The following is a 24,619-nucleotide window of genomic DNA, read 5'->3' on the forward strand; positions in this document are numbered from 1 at the left end:
ATCTGTGAAATACTCTGAAGATGTAAGGTGGAGTGTAAATGCTGAGCTTTCTTATTCTGGAGCTCTTACAAGTGAAATGGGACCTCACTGCTACATTTATATCCCAGTTGTGCCCAGGGGCCCAACTTTAGGTGAGACTCCAAGGCTATAGGCAGACACAGTCAGTATCCCAGCATATAAATATGTGATTAAACAAGTTAAAAGGAGTTCTTTAGCTAACCTTTAAGTTGTCTGGTCTGGTCTAGTCGGGTTCAATAGTCTTGAATCTCATCTAGACTTGAAAATTAACAAAGATTAAAGCAGATGTTAGAATATAAGCACCATGTTAACTGATCTTGGATAGCTTTATAGGTATGCTTTTCCTGAGCAAGTGATTATATTAAATGGGACTAACATATACCCACACACAGAGTTAGTTAATCAATGACACCACTGCTTATAGACAAGCCTTTAGTCAGACTTGTTCTGCTGCAGCTGAGATGGACTGAGAAAATGGCTTCCCTCCAACCTTGTAGTATAACCAGAGCAAGCTGCTTCTCAACTCACCCCTCTGAAACAATCTGAAACATTAAAAAAAATGAATGAAAAAGCAATTTTAAGCTAAATCAGACCATTTCAAGAGAGAGCAGTTAAAGAAATGTTGCATGTGCAGTTATGTGGCAGAGGGGCAGTGACAGACTTGGTGCAGGCAGAGCAGTGTGTTTGATCATGCTCCCCTTTACTCTTCTTTTAAACTAACTGTCCATTGTGATCTCTAGAAAGCAGTAAGGCATGTTTCAGCCAAGACTAGACAGATCTCATTGATAAAGAAATATTCTGGTGATTTAGCAGTGTGGTAGATAAAATTCTGCCCCCAGTGAAGCCAGTGGGAGACCTGCCATCAGCTTCAGCAAAGGCTGGACATCACCCAATATTTTAGTTCATTTGAATCTGGCTGAGTGATGCAGTGATTTATGGGACTGAGAGGAGTCAGAGTGAGCTGCCTACCATCCTGCTCTTCACAGGAGGCCTCCGTTTAAGTCACCAAAATAATTTTCCCCACAGACATATTCACTTGCATCCAAAATAGGTTTAAAAAAAAAAAAAAAATCAGCAAATTTCTACAGATGGGGATCATGTGTGTCACACAGAGCCAAGCTTTCCATGTGATGCATGCCAGAGACACTGCAGAATGAGCAGGAGTTGTGTCCTGCTCCTGCCTGGCCTGCTGAACAGTAGCCAGATCTAAAGTGTCAAGGCTTACATTAATTATTACCTGCCAGGATATATTTTGGCTCTCCAGTAAGCCAGTCTATGAGATCAACAGCTAAATGTAGCTTACAAATTGCTATTCAGCTAGGCTTTTTGACAGTTTACCATTGTCCATAGTCTATTAAATAAACAGATAGCTAAAGAGGAACAAAGATTCTTTTGAATAAATTTTGCTGTATGTACTAAAAAAAAAATAACCCCAAACTTCCATATTTTATCCTTCAATTGGAAAAGGATATGATGGGAAATACAATTAGCAGGTATTGTCTTTAGCGCAGCTACTATTAGATGACAAAAGCAGTGAGCACGTATTAAGTTTCTCCACTTGCAAGAACTGCTATAAATATTTACCACTTTCTTTCCACAAGGGAACAGGCATAGCTTCGGTCATTTCAAGACCCGAGACAGCTTCTTGTGAAGATAGGTTCTAAAAAAGCAAAATAAAGCAAAACCCAAAGGAATAGATTAAACAAAAATGTTCCAGTTGCTTATAGCAATCCCTCTGCAGAGAAGACAACGTATTTTTGATAAAACACTGTGCATTTCACAGCCTTACCATCCATCGTTCCATTTATCTGTATTGACTTCCATGGAGCTGTTCTTATTTGGCTTGCAAATTATTCACATAAAGCTTTCTAGATTTCTATTTGGCCTTGTCCCTATGCACCACACTAGAAAAGATAGATAATTTTTTTAATGCTTTTTTATGAAAGCATCATGCAGTATACCTTCAGTCCTCCCTTTTTTTCCAAGATACCTATATGATTCGTAGAGCAGGAGTCCAAATGTTCCAAAATTAACAGTTGCTATGATTATATGCATCTGAGTCTGGATTTTAATCACCTGGCTCCCACAGATTCCCTCCATTACATTAATAACGGCATTTCATTTTAAGATACAGCAATTGCATACCTGGGGTTTTCCTTCCAATTTCCTATACTATTCCAGACCAAAACCATTTTTCTCTAATTTTACATTTAGGGTTTTGCACTGCATATGCAAAAACCGTCATCATCATCTTTTCCACTCTTTACCCACTGTACATACCAACAGTTCCCAAATCACAAATCTTCCTTGGAGTCATCCCTAAAATAAATTTTAAAAAGGGGTGGTGAAGAAAAGAGGAGAAGGATTCCCTTGTACAGAGAAATATAGTAGTATCTTTGTCTACAAAGTCTTCTCTGACAGAAATCAATATGAAGGATAAGAAATCAAGATGAGGCTTTTATTACCAGAGATAGCCTCAAGAATCACAGGGGAGAGCCTAATACACAGGCTTTGCTGTAATGTATCTTATGCCCTCTAGCTGTAACAAATTATGCTGTGAATTTCTTGGAGGATTTATATATCACTGCTCAGTGCTCTGGGGAGCATTTCATCAGTGGCATTGCTGACCTAATAACAGGGGATCTAAGTAATAGCAACTTTTATGTACATTATGTGTTATTCCCACAGATTTGGGGATTGGTTTTCTGGAGGAAGGGGGAGGCAAGGGGTAAATGTGCTTTCATAATAGGTTTACACTTTACTGATTAGCTTTGAATGATCTTCTTGCTCTGCCTGCTGACTTGAGTACTGTCAGAAAAAGAATTGGCCAACCTTCGTGGTGAGTGAATGAGACCCCTTCTGAAGTAGGGGGTTCCTGCGCTTTATTTATTCATTTGGAACATTCCTGACAGCCAGCCCAGGCTTTGATGCAGAGGAAAGGAGAAAGAAATAGGAAGTGATCATGTTATATTTCCCTTTTTCACAAGACTGTTTTGTTGAGTCGAGTTCACTGCCAATACGCCTGTTCACGGGGCTCCCTAGGTAGCAGGGGGCGGGGAAGGAGGCGGCAGGAGGAAGATGAATGGAGAGAGAGGTTTTGCACTGAAACTCCACAGAATAAGGAGAGTATTCATTTGTGTCAGGCACTGCCCGTATCACATTTCACACTCTGTACACACTGCTTTTTACGAAGTTAATGTTAACATGCCTGAAAGTTGCCAGGCAATTCATCAGCAACTGAAGTCTTGCCAACAAGACAGAGACAGATGACACCTCAGCAGTGCCAAGCAGTGGCACCCCCTCCCCGTACCACCTCAGCCCTGGTTCGGAGGCATTGTTGCTCTAAGTCCATCCAGACGTGTGTTGTGTTTCAGTCCTGTCTGGTTCATCATACGTGCCCTCAGCCTGCCAGAAGTGCCTTCCAAGTAACCAAGGAGTATGGATTGCTGTCTCTACACAATATGGCAACAGTTCACGAAAAAGCTGATAGGAAAATTGCTTAATAACCAGTTTTAGTGCACTGAACCACTACAGCAGACAGCTCTCTTAAAGAGCAAGCTCCAGTCTGGAAATCCTTGGAATACAACCAGAGACATCACCAGCCCCGTAATCAGTCCGCTTTCCATACAATGCCCTGTTACTCTAGAAAATGCATTCCCTTCTCTGCCACCCTTGCAAGGGCATTTCTCCTGTAGGAACCTACCCAAAAAAAGCCTCTCTGGTATCTAGTACTTTATATTCACCACAAACAGGAGTTACTGCCTACAGGAGCCATTTATAGATGGGTGATGAACCACTCTCTTTCACCTAATCCATATTGTCATTACTTGTTTTCCCTGTCATCATTAAAGGATTGTCACACAGTCACAAGCCACTTGTATGCGACATTCCACTCGGGAGCAAAAATTACCAGCCAGAAACAGCTGTGAGCTCAACGTGAAGATCAGGATATTCTGCAAATGAGGATAAATAAGTGGTTGTCTGGTAATTCCACCAGATGAGGATGAGCTGAACTAAATTAGAAAGAGGTCTGTATCTGCACCACAATTTTCTCCTGTCCTTAACTGTTATCACTGGAGCTGAATATATCTTCTCCTGCCCTCCTTGTACTTTGTGCACTGAAAGCCTACACAAACCAAATTCATTAGGGAATAGCACAAAAGAAGTAGAAGCTCCTTCTGAATCACTCTACAGCCAGTCTGGGTTCTGTCTCCTCTGAGTCTTCCCATTTTCCTCGGGAGAACGAAGACAAGCTCTGGATTGTGGAAACAAAGCTCTGAAAGGGGATGGCACAGGCTTGGGTGTCCTCCTCTGCCTGAATACTTTGTCTTCCTGCAAAACTACAGAAACATTAATAGAAGAGACAATGCCCATTTTCTCTATCAATAGTTTCACCTCTATTTTCTGACAGAGCTAACTTCAGATTTTACAAAGGCAGTAATCTCTGTATCATAACAATCAGTGCTGGTACAAAGTGCTCTCTGAATGCCTTTCTCCTATGCCAAAAGGCCACTCAGCAGGAACAGCTTACATTTAACATCAGTCTTCCTGAACACGGCTCAGCCTGCTCCCAGATGTTTGACTGTACCTTGTGTAGACAGTCAAAGCTATCTTCAGAATCCAATAGGAACAACACAGATGTGACAGCACATAGCTCTGGCAGCAAAACCTGTCCAGGACCCTGGATAAATATTCTGGCAGCTAGACCATGCTGAGCTCCTCACTGCAAGCAGCCATGCTGCTGGGTTAAAGTACATCTGTGAGAACTAAAATCCTGCCTTTGGGCTCCTGGGTGAGACAACCTCTAAGACTGATTAATTAACATAATTAGGAGCTGTAAACATTAATGGGTAGTGTTCAAGCCTTTCCTAACACATTCTTAAAGCTTCCACCGAGTAGTTATCTATTGACTGATTTTGGCAGGCATCTTTAGGGCTAGAGGGAGGAAGGGAATGGAATGCAAATGCATCACTGGCTTACTAGAGGAGTACCAGAGCAAATAGCCCACCGGGTTTCTTTGAACAGAGGGAAAATAAGTGATCATAAACAAGAGGATTGTTTGTATATGGCGGGAGAGAGTAGATCCCACAGTTCTGCAACCTGTTTTCCTATTGATTGGCATCAACTATCTAGCTTCAACAGCCATTTAAAAACAAACAAAAAAAACCCCAACAAACCCTCAGGCCTTCTTTCTTGCTTGTGGGAACACCACATTGTCCTTTTTTAGAAAGTGTGAACCCCTCTAATTCCAAAGGAGGGACAACCATTACTAAGTCCATCTGCAGTTAATCTACTTTATTGGGTGTCCGTGGATTTACAGGAGGCAGGGGACCCCTCTGGAAGCTTCTGTGCAGTGGCAGAAGTTGCCTACTTCAGTGCATGCTAAAAATTTACGAGTGTGCTGACATTAATGGAGGCGGCTTGATAGCTTTTGGGGGGGATCAGCCGGAAGCCCCTGGATTCACATATTTCTCATACTTGGTGAAACACAGATAAATCTTGGCAGCAGGTATCTGAAACAGTAAGACCAGTTGAACCCTGGTGTCACACCTCCAGAGAGGCGTCGATAACATCACTAGTTCTGCTTTCTAAGTCACCACAAACTCTGAAATATGTTGCCTTTCCAGTTTTGTAAGGCTCCTTGAACTTACACTTCAATTTATGATTGCCGCCTTTATACAGTGATTAAAAACATATGCAAAGGACTCCGCTGCTGCTCCTTAATTTTGCTCCGTGAACTATCAAAAGTTTGAAATAATTAAGGAACAGAAAGAAGATTCTTAAAATACCACAGGTGCAAATCAAGCTTCCCAAGGGGTTTTCAACATAACAAGTCATCCTCGTGAACTATGATTTAATCATCAAGTGCACCAACGCTGCACATAAGCACGTCTTCACCAGCTTTCCAAACGCTACTATTCCCTTCCAGACAGACATTCAGATATCTTAAATCAAAGTGACTAGCAATCTTCCCTGAATGATCTCTCCTTTCCCCCATAGTTTGCTTGCTGATTTTGTTACTGAAAATAGGGTCAGGTCCTGATATTATTTAACAGAACTAAGTCCTCATTCTAAGCAGACTCCCATCAACTTCCAGGAGGATTCATAAAATAAGACACTGTTGTTTCTGAGCAAGTTTATCAATATCAGGGCTTTCTCAAGGGTGTTACAGACAGGCAGAAGCACATACTCTTGCTCCCTAAGCAGTTCACCTCCAGTGCAAGGTCAGGGAAAACTATTTCAGTGCCATGGCATTTTGGGCTTTTCTGCTGAAAAGCTCAATCATAGGCTTTCTGCCTCTGATGGGGCTTTTCCTCAGCACGTTGCAGGAATGCTCAGAAAGAACTTCAAGCATCTGCAAGCACATATTCATCTCTTCATCAGGCATGATTTGCATTGCACACCTCTTGCCATGCTTGCATATAAATTATGCATTAGCGACATTAAAAGCTCATTCAGATCTGAACAGTCACACATTAGCAGAGCCATAATGAGCATGGTCCTTCTTCAGACCAGTCTCTCCTCCTCTACTTTTCTCCTTGGAGTGCTTGCTTCTAAATCACTTTGCCCAGAAAGACTTAACCTTTTCCCTACCCCGTTTCAGTCCCAGTTTCTGTCTCTGCAGTTTTTCAACTGTAAAGCTCTAAACACTCTGATGATGGTACACCAAAGGCAAAATCGTCCAGAGCCTACTAGCTCAGCCTACGGAGGTAGGATTTTTACAGGGACGGCAAAGACATTTCTGTTCCAAAGGGCAAGATGAAACTCCTTGTTCTAAATCTTGGGAGCAAAAGGATGGGTCCAGTTAGACATTTTCATTTATTTAGCATAAGCAAAATTATGTCTTTAACTAGTCTCCATCTTGGAAAAACCTGACTCATTTGAGTCAGTACTTTCAGACCTATCTATTGTAAATTGAATGCTCAACATGTAAACTTTCAGTCCAAATGGTTAATAGCTTAACAAATCTGTGATCAGCTGAGAAGGAGCTTTGTAATGGATAGTGTCAGGCAGTAGCACCAGGGAAGTGCTAAAATCAGAAGTGGAAAATTAGTACAGCTGTTTGGTGCTGTCAGCCCCTGCCCAGTGCACTGCAGAGAGTGCAGAGCTGTTCATGCAAGACAAGAACTGAGATAATGTTGATCATCAGAGGTTAGAATGCAAGAGGGACAAAAGCAGTCAGATACTTGAGCACACGAGAGACATCCCCCAAGAAGCCCCAGACAGGGCACCAATAGATGAGAGGAAGCAGGTCTTGCACCACCTTCCCCCACAATGCTGCCAATGACTGGGCTTTCTGAGTCCCATTTTTGGTGCATAACTTTTCCAGATATTTCATAGGGATCCGTAGCCTCCCCATTACAGGCCCAGTTCCAGCAGGTTAGGCAGTGTGGTGTGGAGACAGCCATAGGTGTAGTTCTGCACATACGAACAGGACACCTCTTTATTCTCGCTCTCTCATTCCTAAGAGCACAGCATGGGACATGGGAGTAAAATGGATGCAACGAGTAAGGCCAAAGCAATAAGCCTCAGCATGCATATTTGGTGGTACATCTGCTGTTCAGCACAAAGAAACTAGAGGACCAAAACCACAGTCTTTGGTACAAGGACAAGTTGCTCTGTCCTGTCCTGCTAGTCACTTCTAGCCGTGTTCTTACAGACAAGCCCATCCTGACTACTATTCTGTAAGGGTGAGTTCATGGCTTCATTTGTTTCCTACTTTTTGATTGTAGCACTACAGAAGCAACACTGACTGTTACAAAAAATTTAGGTTAGATTCCCTTTTCTACCTTCTTCAAATGGCTGAAAGTGACCCACAGATAACCCACAGTCCATTGACCTTGAGTCTAAGCCTCCCACTTAGCATTAAAGCTCCTAAAAATAGTCACTTCTTTGTACGTCTAGAAGTCTGGAATCAGCTAAATAGCATTACTCTGAGTTGGTCCCATTTGCAAACAAGAAAAAAAATCTTGTAACCAATTAGTTCATTTTTCCTAAAGTACTCATACCCATCTATAGTAATACTTGGGAATTAAAAGTCTGAAAATGCTAAATGTTACCGACATAATGCAACAACCCCCCCACTAATATTCTCAAGGACACTTCCCAAACATTAGATTTATTTGTTGTCATAGATACTCACAGACACAAACATTGATTACGTTCAGGGACCCAGTCTTGCCAGCAGCTTATTATAATACAGCTCTACATGTTTTAAAGACCAGATTGGGCTTTTTCTGGAAAATGCTGCAGTAGTGTGCCCTGTTCAATGGCTATGTTAGGTTGCCGGTCTCCCACACTGCACTTTCTTTATTCCTTTCTCCAGCAGAGTTCTAACACAGCAGACAGGATTTCTGAAAGCAGAAAACAGACAAATGGGGTGTTTAACACTGGTAACTAGGTCCTGATTTTCACCTCAGAGCTGGTTTCTGTTCCAGTAATCCAGCTAGATACCTACTATGCTTGGCCCAGAGGGGCCTGCTCTGCCATCTGATCTATTCTTGGTTTGACCAGCATAGCTTAGTCCTAATCAATGAGAAAGAAAGAAGGGAATGAATCCCAAGGGGAAGAAGAGAACACCCTGCCCAGCTATTTTTTTTTCACTCCACTGTGACAGGGAGAGGTGTCTTCTCCAGCAAGTTAATACAGAGCAGGTGGAAGAACCAATTTTCCCACTTCCCCATTTCCAACAAGCAAAGTGAATGAAGATGTGCTGGGATACAGGAACAAGAAACAGGCAGAGAAAAAAAAGAATCAGGAGTCCCACTGGTGCCTTGTAGAAGGACAGAGAGGCACTGAAGAGCCAGTGGCTAGCAGAGGAGAGATGTTTGAGGGATATTCTGGGAAGAGAAAGACTAAGGAAAAGCTTAGAAGTAAGGAGAATAAAAATGAACACGAAGCACAGAGCAGTGGCTCCCAAGCCAGAGCCCTTGCTCCGCAAAATGATCTCTTTGGAGAAGCAAGCAGAGGAGGTAGAAAAGACATTTTCAGCCTTGGCTCTGTAGAATGCAAAGAAGAAAGGAGGCAATTGAGGAAAAAAGAAACGTGGTGTGGACTGACACAAGCAGAGCAGAGGGGTAGCAGAAACAGTCACGAGGAGCTGGAGAGGCAGAATCAGAAGAGGAGGGATGAAAGAGGCATATAAGTGAAAAAAAAAAAGCCCTATAAGTTACCAATTAAAAAAAATAGTGACAGTTAGAACCAAAGACTGATAGAAAATATTAAGTGTGTCCAAGGCAAAGACAAAAGAGCAGTCCCCCAAATGTGTATGCCAGGAAGCAAGCTCAGGTAGCTACATTAAAAAAAACTTGATTGTCAGGAAGTCAGATTTGACTATGGAGACGGTGAAGGCATGCAAGTTATGGCTGGGAATGTGGCTGGGAATGACAGCCTATTATTGTGTCTCACAAGAGAAAAGGGATATATTTAATTCTGAAATACAGTTGTTTCACTGTTTTCACTGGCAGTGGGGTTTTCAGAGTTTACATACTAGGGACCATAGCGGGAGAGTGTCTGATGGAATATAAGGCTGATTAAGGGCATTATGGCTTCAGTATGCCAACGTGTTTATTTAACAAACTCTTGACGAGTTACGTAAGTGCTGAATTTCAAGTGAATTTCACACCCAGGAGACTTGCATCATCTAGCATAGAAAATCCAGGCTTACACTGGAAATAGGTGTAACATCTACCACACCGCTGAGAGTGCTTTCCCTCCAGTTTCATTTCTCCTTGCCGTCCCTCACCTGTACCTTGGACAAAAAGCTCACATCTCTGAGTCAAATGTCAAACAGGCAATTAGACTCAAACTCAGCTGCAATAAGGTACCACTAAGGTCGAGAGTACAACTGCAGTGAAAGTAGGTTCTTAAGTGGTTAATAAAACATCCAGAGGCATTTAAATAGAATGAGCTTATGCCCTTCAATTTGGGGTATAAGTCAAATTCAGTAGGGTTAAGCAGAAATGATGGGCAGTTGAGGGGGGAGAAGGACACAGGCAGAAGCATGTTATCCCATCAGCCTCTGGATCTCCACAGTGGAGTAGCTGGTACAGGCTCCAGATGACAGCAGTACACTGACTGCAGTCCCAGGGTTGGCAAGCATGTCAAGGGCACGTGAGGCAAGGCATATTTTTTATTTGAGCTGATTGTTTCCCTTGAGAGCACCAGACTACCCCTTTGTCAGGTGGGCAGTACGCTGCATGGTTTGGTAAGCATCTAGGTAAACTCTTCCCAGTGCAAAGTTAGTATTAAAGTTGGTCCATCCAAATCCTATACTTGGATTGCATCTCGACTTAACACTGAAAAGGTTTGGAGATAGTATTTCTGTGGGCAGAACAAGAACTTGCCTGAAACATGAGTGTCATCTATTCCTTCCAGAGTCAATATGTTTCAGTTTTACTGAGAATTTCAACACAGGGGAGATTAGTCAGACTCCATCAAGCAGGTTGTTTTTATTATCCAGATCAGAGTCCAGGGCTTTTAAAGCCACGCTACATTTCAGTCCTGTGCAGATACAACAGAAAATCTAATTACTTATAGCAATTTACTTTAAACACACCCAGCTATTAGCATCACAGACTAGCTATATTTTGTCTTCTGTGTCAGGCATCCTTAGGATTTATGCAGGAGCAGTATTAATAGTTACCATCCTAAGCTGAATAAGAGACATTTAACAGTGCATATAAGGGAGCTTGCTAGTTCTCCTTAGGCTCTACTTGTACAAAATAACTATATCAACATAGTACCTTTCAGTAAGATACCATACCAAATATAATATTGTTTGACTTGGGCAAAGAGCATAGAACCATAAAAAAGCTGGTTCAGTATTTACTGAGATATTTATGTAATACCAGGAAACTGCATTACCCTTAACTAAAAATCTGTTCAGATACTCCCCTCTCTCTTCTTAGAGTGTCTTACTGATTCAGTAATCCTTTGGTGGCTTGGAAAGGAAGTTTACTCTCGTTTTGTATTCCCCATCACACAAGGAGACTGGCTCTTTCCTGCAGATTTTTCTGGAAAGCATCTAATCCAGCAACCAATTTTGAAGATACTGGTTTAAAGCATGGCTATAAGTTAAAGGCTGCAGTCTGCATAGCTGCAGGAGTCCTCAAAGTATTCCAAGTCAGAATACAATTGCTCTGAGGGAGCAAATTCCAGAGCCGGAGCTCTGCCATCTTTCGTATTGCATACATGTGCTTCCCATCATTGGCTTAGCTCTCATAGCTGCTACAGAGGGGGTAATGCTATGCCCAAAACATCGTTTCACCTTCATCCTCTTCTGGGAAATCATGTGTAATGCATGGTTTTATTCTTTATGCATTGCAAGGTTTGCAGTTGTGGGAGGCCTGAGAACTAGTGGGAGCAAAGGTGGGAGCAGCTGATTGTAGCCTCTCCCACATATATGCCTATATTTCATTCCCATGCAAACCTAATCTTTAAATTCTGTGCCTGGGGGAGCTCTGCTATCCTATAATAAGGCCATTCCAGACAACTGATACTCTATACAGGCCTGCAAAGCAATACATTAGATCGCCAGTACCAAAAAAAAAAAAATACAAGAGAACCCTAAGATTTAGCAAGTGAGTAAACCTGCCCTTCAAGTCTCAATCTTCAAATTGCACTTCCCACACCACCTTACCTGTTACACCACTTTGGCAGGAGGAAACTACTGACGTGTGGGCACTTTGCTTCTACCAAGAATGGGCTGCAGGTCCAGCTCCAAATTCCCAGAGAACATCCTCATGCCTGTCCCTCGGTCTCCAGCCAGGTGTCTGCCTCTTCTGCCACATTGCCAGCAGCTCTGTGTAGCACTGGCCCCATCTGCCAAAGAGATGCTTAAAAAGCACATTATTAAGCCATCATATAAACAAACAATAATAAAAAAAGCTCCATTTTGTGCTTATAATTGATTAAATTTGACTGTATCCCACGTGAGTAGCACATGCAGAAGATTTCAGTCATTTAGAGAGGCAGTGCCAGAGTCCTACAAAAAGCATTCTATTCTTCATCGGTCTCTAAGATCGTCCACGTTTTCAGTCAATTTGAAGAGACACACCAAACAGGTACAGAAATACTGCACTCCAATTTTTCTTTCACAAAACTAAAAGGTGAGGGTTAATGAACTTGGCATCTCAAGGCATTACAGTGTGTTTCTTGGACTGCAGAGATTACTGGGTTTTTCAGCTAACGCTATTGATAAATGAATGCTCTTAATACCAGCCTGACACTGGCTTCTAATTGAGCTCATTGGACTGTTTCTCCTTGTCTTTTCTCACGCTTTAAATTGCCAAAGCAGAGACTCTAAATTCTTTTTCTTACTACTGAGCTGTTTGGTTATTAGCATTGACCATGAGTCTATAAACATCTCTATATATGGATTCCCTACAACATTCTTCAGTATCAGTCTCAGTTTTTTCCTGGTTTTACACTCTGTGTACACCTGATTGTGATTTATTCAAATAAGGCTGCACAAGCCAATTGGGATGAACATTGAAAAATCAAGGACTGTGACTGCTTTCATATGCATGAAATTGCCTCAGATTTATCATTAAATAGTTCATTTAAACACTCATGCAAACCACAGAGAACTGGATCTCTTGAAGTGGACAAGAATGTTAGCAGCAGTGAAACAGCAGCATATTCAGTTGCCTTCTTTAAAACTTAGGAACACACTATGTGCCATTTTGAGCTTCTCATTCCCCACTGAAGTTTTTCTTCTGCATCACAAGTGCTTTTCAAGGAAGTGCAGTCTTAGCTACAAGTAGTGCCATTAGCACAGCACTACAGTATTGGTCTTAAATGAAGTAGCAAGCCACTCTCCCAAGCAGTAATGTGATGCCTGACAGTTGCTGATTACACATTGTCCTTTACAAACGCTTAAAGTCAAATCATGGGCAGGCAGCAGGTCAGAGGCACAGTGATCCATGAATGGGACAGCCATGATATAGTGAAGGGGACAGTATGCACATACAGATCATTTTAATCCAGGGAGGCAAAAAACGAGGTGAATTATGCCAGACTGGACTGTATTTCTGCATTGATACCATAGACAGAAAGCAGACTTAGAGATCTAGCTACCAAAATGCGTCTGATGCCACCTTCAGCATCACCTCAGATTTACCCATCTTCATCACGCTGTGAAATGATGCAAGCAGTTAAAAACCAGATTAAAAAAAGTCATATCATTTTACCGCACTTGCATCAGGCAGGCTGGGTTGTTTTAACCACCAATGCAAAAGGCTATGTATTGCTCTAACATTCTGTTCTGTATTTATTCCAGTATTTCAGTAAGGGTAGTTTCAAAGCACAAAGCTCCTCTGTTGATTTTCAGGCTCTTAGTCCCCAGTTTTCCAGACATATATGAAGGGTACATATCCTGCATAGCATGTGCAGGGAGTTTGACATGCCCCAAGTGAGTTGAATTTATTATGCATGCATGCAACTATCCATCCAGCATATAAGCAATAGGTTCAGGGAGAGCGCAGTCATTTCAGAGAGTTTTTAATCAGCTAATACCACTAATACCCTTGAAATACTTCAAGTACCTTTCACAGTCAGGTGGTGGCAGAAGAAATATAGCATATGCAAAAACATTTCAGAACAAGGAGGAGGGCAAAGTCCTGAGAGAGCTGACACACAGCTTAGGTGCAAGCAGCGCTTTCCCAGGTGGGCAACCAGTCCAGGGCACTATTTCTCAACCCTCCCCAAAGCATTATCTTCAGGCTAAAGTGATGGGCCATGGCAAAACAATTTAAAGCATTAAATTTAAATGCCCAGTTTACAGCCTCGTTTCCCTGCCAGAGAGATGCATTTTGTTTCGCTAACACCTTGACTTCTAAGAAGCAAAAGCGATTGCTCAAATTTCTCATAACCATATCCCATAAGACAAAATGCTCTCTATACTCCATTTCATTCCAAATCCCAAAGAAACTTGTGATGTTGGAGGGCAAGTTATTTCTTTTGGCTGGCCTTGCTACAAAAATCTCATGCTTTATTTTCCTCTTTACAGAATTCATATTGTGTTAATAAAGTACTGTTGATTCCCTCTGGCTGACTCTGCAGGAAAGCTGTTCTTGCAAAGCTTCTAGTCTGAGTTAAAGTAATCTTGCTTAAAACTGGCCATAATTGTTTCAGTCTCTTAAGTTTAATACTAAGCACAGGAAATATTGCCAATTTGAGTCAGGATTCAGCATTCTGTGAAGGCAGGATAAGCTGACCAAAGGTAAGGAATTCAGTAAATGCAAGAGGAATTTGACCTGGCATTTCTTTGAGCCAGCTTCTGTATTTTTGACCTTGCTCTAAAGAGAATGGAAAGATAGAAGAAAATCAAAACAGATGAGAGTTTAATGACAGTTACGCACTCCAGAGTACTCATTACTCCATCAGCCAAGTCCCCCAGACATAGTGCTAGGCCCTGAGGGGAGTTCTTCCACCGCAGGAAGGATTGCTCAAACCCACTCTCCTTACAGCTGGGTTGACAGGATTGCATTCCTGAAAAGGCTGTAGACAGTCAACAGGAAGCTGACACTGGAAATAAGCCTAGGGACAGTCTGACTTTGAAAGAGGGGGAGCAGCCCTTCACCTTTTGAGACAGCCCCTTAAGGAAGATAGCCTGCTTCACAGCTCTGGTAAACATGGTAGGATGAACATGTCCAGAAGAGAAGGACAGGCACTAAAAGAAGCGTAGACCTAGAAACCAAAACATGGGTGCAGTGTTGGATGTCAGTATCTGTTCTGTAGCTTTCAGAGAAAAGAAAAAGGCAGGATTTCTGGTTGTCGCAGCCCTGTTTCCGATAAGCAAGATTTTACCACAACACAAGTACATACAGTCAGTTTGATGAATTCCTCACTAACAAGGCAGTTACTGGTAAGCCTGACAAGGCCAACAGCAGAAATACTACAGACTAGAGACCACTGTGTGACACCATGATGTGCCCTGCTCCTAGCTCAGAAACCATTCCCTCCAAGGGCAGGGTTGGGACAATCCAGGTATCCTTGGGTCCACCAGGAGATGCTTTCACTGTTACTGCAGAGAGCCTCACACCAGGCTTAGCAGCTCCTCTGCCCAAGACTGTTCTGCATTGCAGGAGTCAAGCCAAAAACCCCTAAATAACCTTATAGGGATCTGCTTTCCAGTCCCTTTAATCTTATTTCCATTTCTGTGCCATGGTGGGTAAATTTAATACTCTTCTTCTCTAGGTTTGTCTAAGCTTTCAGTATGGGTTGGACATTATTAGCTCTTGCAAAGCAGTTCAGTTATGTAGGTCATGATGTGATTTCTCCCAATCCTGAGTTAATTCAGATTTGAGCTCTGAAAAAACTTCTGGCAATATGTTTTGAGGGCAGAGAGGGACATGCAAAAATCAGAGTACCAGAACATTTTGTGAGTGTTGATATTACCAAATTTTTGTTCTGATTTTTCCATTATTTTTTTTAATTTAAGCTAATATTGAAACTGTAAAATAAATCTGTGTCTCCTTGGCATTATTCATGCCCATATTGCCTTTTATTTTCATTCAAAACCTTAGCAGTGCTACCTTCCCACATCTCTGATTCAATTCAAGGAGAAAAATGTATTACCGTTTTAAACCAGGAATAATTTGTCAGAATTTTGAAGGTACCCATAGGTCAAAAAAATCCTTTTCCCCTATGTTTTACAGCAGGGAGCAGGATAACCAGGAGTCCTCCTCTTTTTCCAGTAGACTAATTACCTTTTACTATCCTTAAAAGACCAGGAGGATTTTTGAAAAGGTAAAATAACTTCATGACAAAGCAGAACAGACTATTTCACTGTAAGAACTCAAGAAGCTTAAGAACAACTGTAGTAGGTCAGCCAAAGGTTTACCTTTCCTGGCCAATAATACTACATGTAATAAAACTATCAGAGAGAATTACCACATTCCACATTTAGATCTGTCCCCTCCAACAACTGTTTCCCAACTATCACTTGGCTTTGAAGCTTACTTCTACCATTTCAGATCTAAGGCAGGCACTCGGTACCCAAAAGACCATCTATTGTTTCTAATTATGATAGTTACTGTAATAAAGGATATCACCTTTCCCCACAAACCTTTCACACTCGTTCCTCCATGGGAATGTTTCTTCTTGCACGTTGTTGGCCTCACAACACTTGATCTTAAATTTTTAAAGCTGAATATATATCCAGAACAATAAAGTTTCCAATCCTCCAAACACTTCTCCTTGTAAGTCACTCCACTGAATTACTTCCATGCATAACAATCACATGTACAAGCAAACGCTTGGAGGATCAGGACCTTAGATAAAACATAAGTTGTAATACGTCTGTGTCCAAACCCATTAAAGATGACAAGAAGCCTGGGGAAATTAATCTTGCTTTATAAGTAATTCTGTATTTGCATAGGTTATTTTTTCTGGAAGTGGTTTTCAAAGAGCTAAAGAAAGCACACACACAGAAGGAAAGAAAATGCCACAGCAAAGGCACTTAAAATAAACCAACACTGCTATTTAAGTAGTTTGAGAGAACCCATATCAGGTGGGATTACAGAAATAGGCAACAACTACAAAACAACAAGGGGTTTATTTCTTTAAAGGGTTCCCCTCGCCTTTTGTTTTTGTTCCTTTTCTGCACAGAACACTTGGCTGTCCCTCTGCCTAGAGCATACAGCCATCCTTCATGCCTTTTCTTCTGCACACAGTCCACATCCTTTCTTACCCTGAAAAAGAGTTAAACACTCTTTTTCCTCCAAAGAACAATTTTTTATTTTCCCCCGACAAGGCCTTTTATGCAATTAGCTGGAGAAGCCATAGCCAAAGAGAAAGAATAACACATGTAAAATCATGCCAGAGAACAGAGTAGGTAGTAACTTGTTGAGTCTATTACCAGACAAAAATGTTTAAATCATTGGTGTGTTCTCATAAATCAACAGCCATATTTAGCTTTAACTATAACCATCCCTGAACAATGTGGAGTAGAAGAAACACTTTAGAGAAAAAAATGGTGATGGCTCCTGAAATGAGGAGGGGAGGAAGCAGCAGATGAGACAAGCACAGTGTAGGGTCATTTCCCAGACAAGGAATTTATTTTATAGGTCAGAATTGAGGTGCCACAGCATTCAGGGCTGAGTAGACTTAAGCAGACTGCCAATCATACCAACTCATACCAAGTCTGGTGGCGATTTGGAGATGTTAAAGAACCATTCGAACCTAGTTAAAACTTGGACATTTATGTGGGTTGTGCACTAAAACAAAAATTGAGCCCAGAAGAGACAGAACTCTATGCTACACAATCACAGACAAAAGGATTTGCACTGCAGACTATAAATGACTGTTCTTTTTCAATTACACTTGACAGATCTAACTTATTATAAATGAAACAGGTTTGGAAAGGGGGAGAGCAGTAACAGTGAACCAGAGAACAGAATGTAACTCAAAAAACACCACAAAAATCTCATCAGATCCTTTTCTTTTTTAGCTGGGAGTGGAAGACCATCTTTTTCACTCTTCCATCCTTGTTCATCCCCTTACTCTTCTGCTTGAGCTGGTTTGATTCAGATTTAGGGCCCCCATTCATTCCAATTAGATGGCTTTTCTGTAAAGCTGTTTAGCAAACCCATGCCATGCTCCCATTGACAGGTTCACTGCTTTCCAGAAGAGTAATGGATTTCCCACATACCACAGAAGGTCCTTTCTTCAGCAGTGTCCTCCGCAGCACAGAAACATTTAGTAGTTCTGTTAAAGCAGTGTCTCTGACCCAAAGAAAGATATTTTGCTGACCGTGAACTCTGGCACTCAGTTTGATTTGCAGCACTGCAAGCAAAGCTCCCAAACACAAGTTTCTGTACAGTGGCCTGTGAATAAGCAACAGGGAGCAGGTCAGCCACAAGAACCATCCTCAGCTCCTTGCCTGCAGACTGGGAAGCAGCAGGCTTTGGGTTCCTTAGTCTATAAGGGCTTCCCTAGGCTGAAGTTTGTTTTAAGGTTGACGTTTCTTCCTAGCCCTACCCTTCTGTCTCACCTTCCTTGCTTCTGAGTGGCCACCAAGCACAGTCCTGCTAAGCAGCCATACTTATTAAAAATTTCATTTGTTCATTTATGCAAACAGTTTTACTACAACTGCATCCTCCATTTGAAATCCAATAGAATTTGCATTGCTTTTGCTTGCAGTCCTTAACACGTTGTCAGCACTCCCACTGAAGCAATTGTGTGGAAAATAAGAGTAGCTTCTTCCAGTTCTGGCATTTGCACATTTTTATGAGATGCTGGAAAAGCAGTTGGATGTTTTTTTTCCCTGCAAACATTGAGACAATAGTAAGAGATTCATTGAGTTTTGACTTGCCTCAGAACCAGATGTTTCTGACATGTACCATGTCTCAAATATGTTACACACTCCAATACTCTTCTTATCGAGAGCTTAAGCTTTTTGCAGTCTCCTCTCCCCATTAACATGCAACAAGACTTTCAGACTTTCCTGACCACCAGTTTATTTTTGCATACTGTTCCCTTTTCAGGGACATGCAGAGAACGCATCAGTGTGTGTGAACTTTGTGGGTAATCTGTCAGCTAGATATAGTGACTGACATGCAAAGAAAGTGTTAAGGTACTATGAGTATCGAAAATAAATGCTGGGCAGATTAGAGGAAATGCACACCAAGTACCTTTCTTTTTTCACTCAACCAAGAAAGCAATCTAAATAACAAACACATTCAGTGATCTCCAGTGGGTTTAGCCTTACAGTGACTGTAGTTGTAATTCAACTTTTAGAGTCAATGAACAATGCAGGTGTAGGTATAATGCTGTTCTACTCCCCAGTTCAATTTTCAGGACTAGCTGCTGACTATGGGAACCTCTGCAGCTCCACCTTCTCTAAGTCTTGATTTAGAGCATGGGTAGTGCCATTAGTGCCACACAGGTGGAACCAAGAAGAATTTCCACCATAGAGCTCTCCTCTACACTTCCAGCAAAACAAAACAGCACACTAGGCTCGAGTTTGGAGCAAGTTCTTATATCATCTGGATTAATTTTCTTTCAGTATTATTGCCTTAGAAGTGGCTCTAATAATGAATACTTCATTGTTGCTAGGAAGTTTCAGAAGGGGAGGGCAGTTTAAAATTATTTGAACAATTATTATTGTAAAGCAAGCTGAAAATCATTCTACATGTTTGGGAGATCCTCCTAGTTCAAGAGCTGTTCAATGTGGGACATGCCTGGTGGGACTCTCCTGAGGCATAGATGATTGTAGCTTGTTTGATGGAACAAAGATATAGGAATATCCTTGTCTGTTCATGGAGTGCATGCTAGCTGCTCATTTCATCCTGGTGTTTTGCCAATATCAACTGTAAAACAAGCTTATACAAAATAGAATCATAGAATGGTTTGGGTTGGAAGGGACCTCGAAGATCATCTAGTTCCAACCCCCCTGCTATGGGCAGGGACACCTTCCACCAGACCAGGTTGCTCAAAGCCCCATCCAACCTGGCCTTGAACCCTTCCAGGGATGGGGCATCCACAACCTCTCTGGGCAACCTGTGCCGGTGTCTCACTACCCTCACAGTGAAGAACTTCCTCCTTACATCCAATCTAATTCTACCCTCTTTCAGTATAAAGCTATTATCCCTTTTCCTATCACTACGTGCCCTTGTAAAAAGTCCATCTCCAGCTTTCTTGTAGGCCCCCTTTAGGGACTGGAAGGCTGCTATAAGGTGTCCCCAGAACCTTCTCTTCTCCAGGTTGAACAACCCCAACTCTCTCAGCCTGTCATCACAGGAGAGGCTCTCCAGCTCTCTGATCATCTTCATGGCCCTCCTCTGGACCTGCTCCATCAGGTCCAGGTCCTTCTTATGTTGGGGGCCCAGAGCGGAACACAGTACTCCAGGTGGGGTCTCATGAGAGCAGAGTAGAGGGGAAGAATCACCTAGTTTAGATCCAGCTGAGTCCACATTAGCATCTTATGACAAATGCATGAGACAACCCATTGTGATAGTTCTGAGTAGAATACTGCCAAACAGTGAATGGAGAATGAAAATTGAGATTTATTATGTTTAAAATGGACTTTTGACCAGGAAGATCAATGACTGCATTTTTCTGTGCAGATTTACAGGCCAAATGAATCCCTGGTTTAACCTCTGAACTCAGGGGGTTTCATCAAGAGAGGAATTTGTCTATAAGGGTCATGCATGTGCATGCTTTACAGGCATTACAAGATTGAAGTTGTTTAAACCTAGAAGATAAAGAGGAAGACCCACAAGAAGTTGGATAGGGAAATGAGCCTTCAGAATACTACTAGCTGACCATCAGACAGCAATTGATATGCTAAACAACAGTACACAGGAAAGGATGAAGTCCAGAAAGAAAAAAACAGATGTCCCTGAAGAATTAGCACAACTGAAATGTGTGGTAGCTGTCTGCTCTCAGGGTCACTGATGACCATGGGAACTTATATTCTGCATTACCTTCAACAGAAGACCCGGTCCTTGGGCAGCTGACTGGTTAGTAAGTGGCTGACACTTTTCTTCCACTTCCAGATTAGTATTGCCTTCTCCTCACCTCAAGTTATTTTTCAACATAGCACTTGCTGTAGCTGCTACAAAAAGATGAGATGAACCATGTCATGCCAAACAGCTGCACCAGCTGTGAGCAGAAGAATCATGCAGAAAATACAGATTATAAACAAACTGGAACCCACTTCCAAATTTCAGGATTTTAGAATTCCTACAGCACTCAAATATACACTCATCATACATACCCACAGGGTAAATACTTCTGTCTTCAAAAGCTATAAATGATTTAGAAGTGAAAAAGCTAATACAACTACCAAATGTAACACTAATAAATATTGAAAGCTGGCACTGATACCACATTCAGGGCGCAGTGGACTCCAAACTGATTCTTCACCCACAGTGCACATTGCCTTTCCTTCCTCCCAGCTGGCATTAGTAAAGTAGCAACAACCTTAATATCAGGTTTTGTTGCTGTAAGCCAGACTCGTAGCAGCATTTAAAACAAGACTGCATTTAATAAAATTGAGCTATTTTCCGGCTGTTTGTAAAAAAATGAAACATGATCTAACATTAAATAAACTAGATGATGCAGGTTTTTGAGGCCAAAATCCCATTCTTACTAGATTTTTTTTTTTAAAAAATACACTAACAATGACACCCCTTTGTTCATTCGGACTGGTTTCTGGGAATGCAATGACCAAAGTTTTGCATCTGTTTGCATATAAAACTAGTAATTGTTGAACATGCAAGTCGGAGCTTACAATCACAGATGAATGTTTGTTTATTCTTCTGTAATTGGTATTACATTAATACTAACTAGGATCCAAACCCTACACATGGTACTACAGAAATGTAACAGATGCTCTGTTCCAAGGATCTCGGTTTGAAATTGAGTCTAATGCTTAACAGTAGACTAGGAAAGTCCCTTAAGGTATCAGTTGTTCTAAAAAAAATGAAAGCCATTTTTATGAATCACATTGACCTTTCTGAGCTGTATTCTTCTCAAGGGAAATTTTGTTTCATTTAGAGGAAACATTACCATTCTATTTGAAAGTAGCACAAGGATTTTTCTGAAGTGTCAGAATTTTCTTTGGAACAGAAAGTCTTCCTGATATTACCAAACAAACAGAAAATCTTACTGATATAATCCAAAAAGCTACAAAAGTGAAAGAAGTTAAAAGTGTCTTATCAATACAAATGGCCTTTAGTCTATAGTTATTATTTATATCTTTTAATCTCTTTCTGAAAGGTGTGGAAGCATCATATGTTATCTGTGCCATCTGTGAAACCTTATCATAAAGTCACTTCTTGCCCCCTCACCAGTTTCCATCACCACCTAATTGTGCAAATACGTTAGAAATTTCTGAGGGTGGAGATCCTCACACAGAAATACAATCTGGAATTTGTAGATCAAAACCTGATTTAAATAAAATTAATTTTTTTTTTTTTTTAAGAAGCTGGCTGTTAAAAGCAGAGAGCAGAGCTATAAATGTAAATACTTTAAGCTAAGTCTCTCAGGTACAAAGTGATGTGCAGTCCTAAGAAGTCCCCGAAGAGCTTTCAGTGTTTGATGGCCCATGGGACAAGAGGCATGGGTTGGTAACTGTTCTAACGAGTTTACTGGACTGTCATAAGAAGCCACTGTCATGAGAAGCGATCCAGCGCTCTGTTTTTTGAATAGGAGGTGAGGGAGGGTATGCTTCCCCACCATCTAACATCTTTGTCAACCAGCCAAAAAAGCATGGATTAATTCCTTTTCCACTTTTGCTTCTCACACAGGCATATCATAGGCAAGTTTCCAGACTACCCCACTGAAGAGGCAGGAGGTTCAATGGCTATTCTTTCTCAAAAAACTCCAGAGCAGGTACTGTCACCCTGTTAATGAAAAAGATAAATGGGATTGGGAAGGAATTGCCACAAAACATGTCTGTTTTAAGTAGCAATTTTTCATGACAATGGCCTCTTGTATTCCAGGAACCTTACAGTTAAAAAGCCTTTTGCTGCAAGTAAAAGGATTGTTTTCTTCCAGGGTAAACCATGGAAGTCACATACCAAAATTTGTTCTCTTTCAGGATGTGCACCCACTTAGTCATGGCAGAAGGTACTCAGGCACGAAAGTTACAGACAGATAAATGTCTGAGGGAGCTAAGAGGAAAGGGCTCAGCTGCAAAGAGTTGCTCTCCTGTTGCAAAATCCAGGTTGTTAGACTGGTGCTAACTACTAGTAGAAATATATATTAAACAGTTTAAAGACCCTCCGTTTAAAATAGGCCTCCAAAGCTACCCCAGAGGCTGAAATTGGTTCCAGTGTGTTTGCATTCTGTATCAGCACAGTCTAGCAATAATTAGTTTAAGCAGAGAAGAGTTTCTTATGCAGGCAGGCCTAAACCTTGATTTACTGCCAAGGATCCATTAAGCGAGCTTGAACATTCAAGTGAAGGAGGTATGTTTCTTATGTATTCTTGTTGTTAACTCAGTTGTTTTTCCTGGTAAAATCCCTCTTTTGACTTCTCTGGCTAGTAGAAGTGGCTGGTAATCTCTTCCTCTGATCATCTGGGTGTCACACTGAGAAAGTGATTAAGACCAGTTGAGACAGTAAAGGCAGTGGTCAGCACTCAGAGCCGTTTCTACCCACCACAATGATCTTAGCAGGATGATGAGTCTGTTGAGGGAAATTATAAACAGGAAGCCCTGCACACAGGAGCAGGATTTGGCCCCTGAGTGAACCAGGCATGGTGGCTACCAGAGGGCTAGGAAAACTAACTGGTCAAAACCTAACCTCACTAGTCCTTAAAGCTCCCCTGTTGAGACAGACTGTTGTGTTCATCAGCTGCCTGAACTGATGATCTGATGCAAGTATGGTAAAACAATATTTTTGGATTCACTCCTTCCTGGAATCATAGGGAAAAGCCTGGGGCATATTAGCAGTCTCTGTGTGGTTTGAGGGGTGGTAAATACAGACTAGCCCAGCATAAAGCACAGTACTCTAACCATTTCTTACTTTGCTTACAAAAATATGCAAGGAAACTGCTACAAGCAGCTCTCCATGCCTCTCTAAAACGAGCTCAGGGCATGCTCCTGGTTTTAGCCAAGTTCAGAGTATGCCAAGGTCAACCCTGCTGGCCTCTGTGTCTAAGCCACTCAGTTGTTCAGTCCCAGACAGAGTGAAGGAGACCCACAAGTTAAGTTTTCAGCTTCTAAAGTAGAAACGCCGAGTCAAGAAGGCTTTGTTGGCTGCACTGAGCAGCAGGGGAGCCACCCAGCAAGTATGGCTTATTTCTGGAGGAGACTTTAGGGAACATGATGCTAATTAGACCTGCTACCACCAGCAAGGATAAACACAACTCAAAGAAAAATGTTACAAGAAATTATACTGAGCAAAACTGGATATGGTAGTAGATTCTGGAGAAATATATTCTTCCTGTCCTACTCCCAGCTTTGAATTCCTACCTTCAGCTATTTTGCTGTTGTTCCAGGGCATCTGCTTTCTCTTTGCATAAAAAAAATATAAATGAAGCCAAAAGTCTAGAGAGATTGCTTTACTACCCATTTTCCCTGCATAAAAGAAAAATACCTGGAAGAAAAAAAAATTGCCTCTCTTTTCCCAACAAATTTTCACTAGCAATTATCTGATTTTCAAAGATTTTTGGTTCTGTTTTTTCTCCCTTTTTAGCCAGCACAACTGAGAGCAGAATGCATGTAATATAACCTTAACAGATATGCAGGATGCATTTGGCAAAAGAAAGTTCAGTACGATCATGATTTTACCTGAATGTCAGAGAAGTAAAGCATTTTTTGTTCAACTGAGTCAGCTACATATTAAAAATCCCCAAGGCAACTGGTTTTGTTCCACACTGGTCTACTGGGCAACATAGTAAATGAAATCCTGGCCCCATTGAAGTTAATGGGAGTTTTGTCCTTGACTTCAGGGGAGACAAGATTTCACCTCTTGTATATATTAGCTTCTGTGAATGGGTTGGTTACTCCCAAGTTAAACTCCATGAAAAATCAAGACTGAACTGTATTTAAAAAGTGAGCATTTTATAAGACTTAGGTAAAGACACTTTGGGGAAAATAAAATACAAATTAATCACTTCACGAACCATTGCTGCATTATTATAT

General features: G+C 41.4%; 1 protein-coding gene across 1 annotated transcript in view; it reads left to right on the top strand.

Annotated features, from left to right (window-relative positions):
* IQCA1 (IQ motif containing with AAA domain 1) overlaps window positions 1-24,619 on the top strand; it is a 111,359-nt gene that overhangs the window by 20,623 nt on the left and 66,117 nt on the right. Inside the window, exon 6 of the mRNA XM_010577995.1 lies at window positions 22,278-22,362. Coding sequence (XP_010576297.1) covers window positions 22,278-22,362 — 85 coding nt within the window. The remainder of the gene's footprint in view (window positions 1-22,277; window positions 22,363-24,619) is intronic.

Source organism: Haliaeetus leucocephalus, unplaced genomic scaffold, assembly GCF_000737465.1.
Source record: "Haliaeetus leucocephalus isolate CR32 unplaced genomic scaffold, Haliaeetus_leucocephalus-4.0 Scaffold587, whole genome shotgun sequence".
NCBI lineage: Eukaryota > Metazoa > Chordata > Aves > Accipitriformes > Accipitridae > Haliaeetus > Haliaeetus leucocephalus.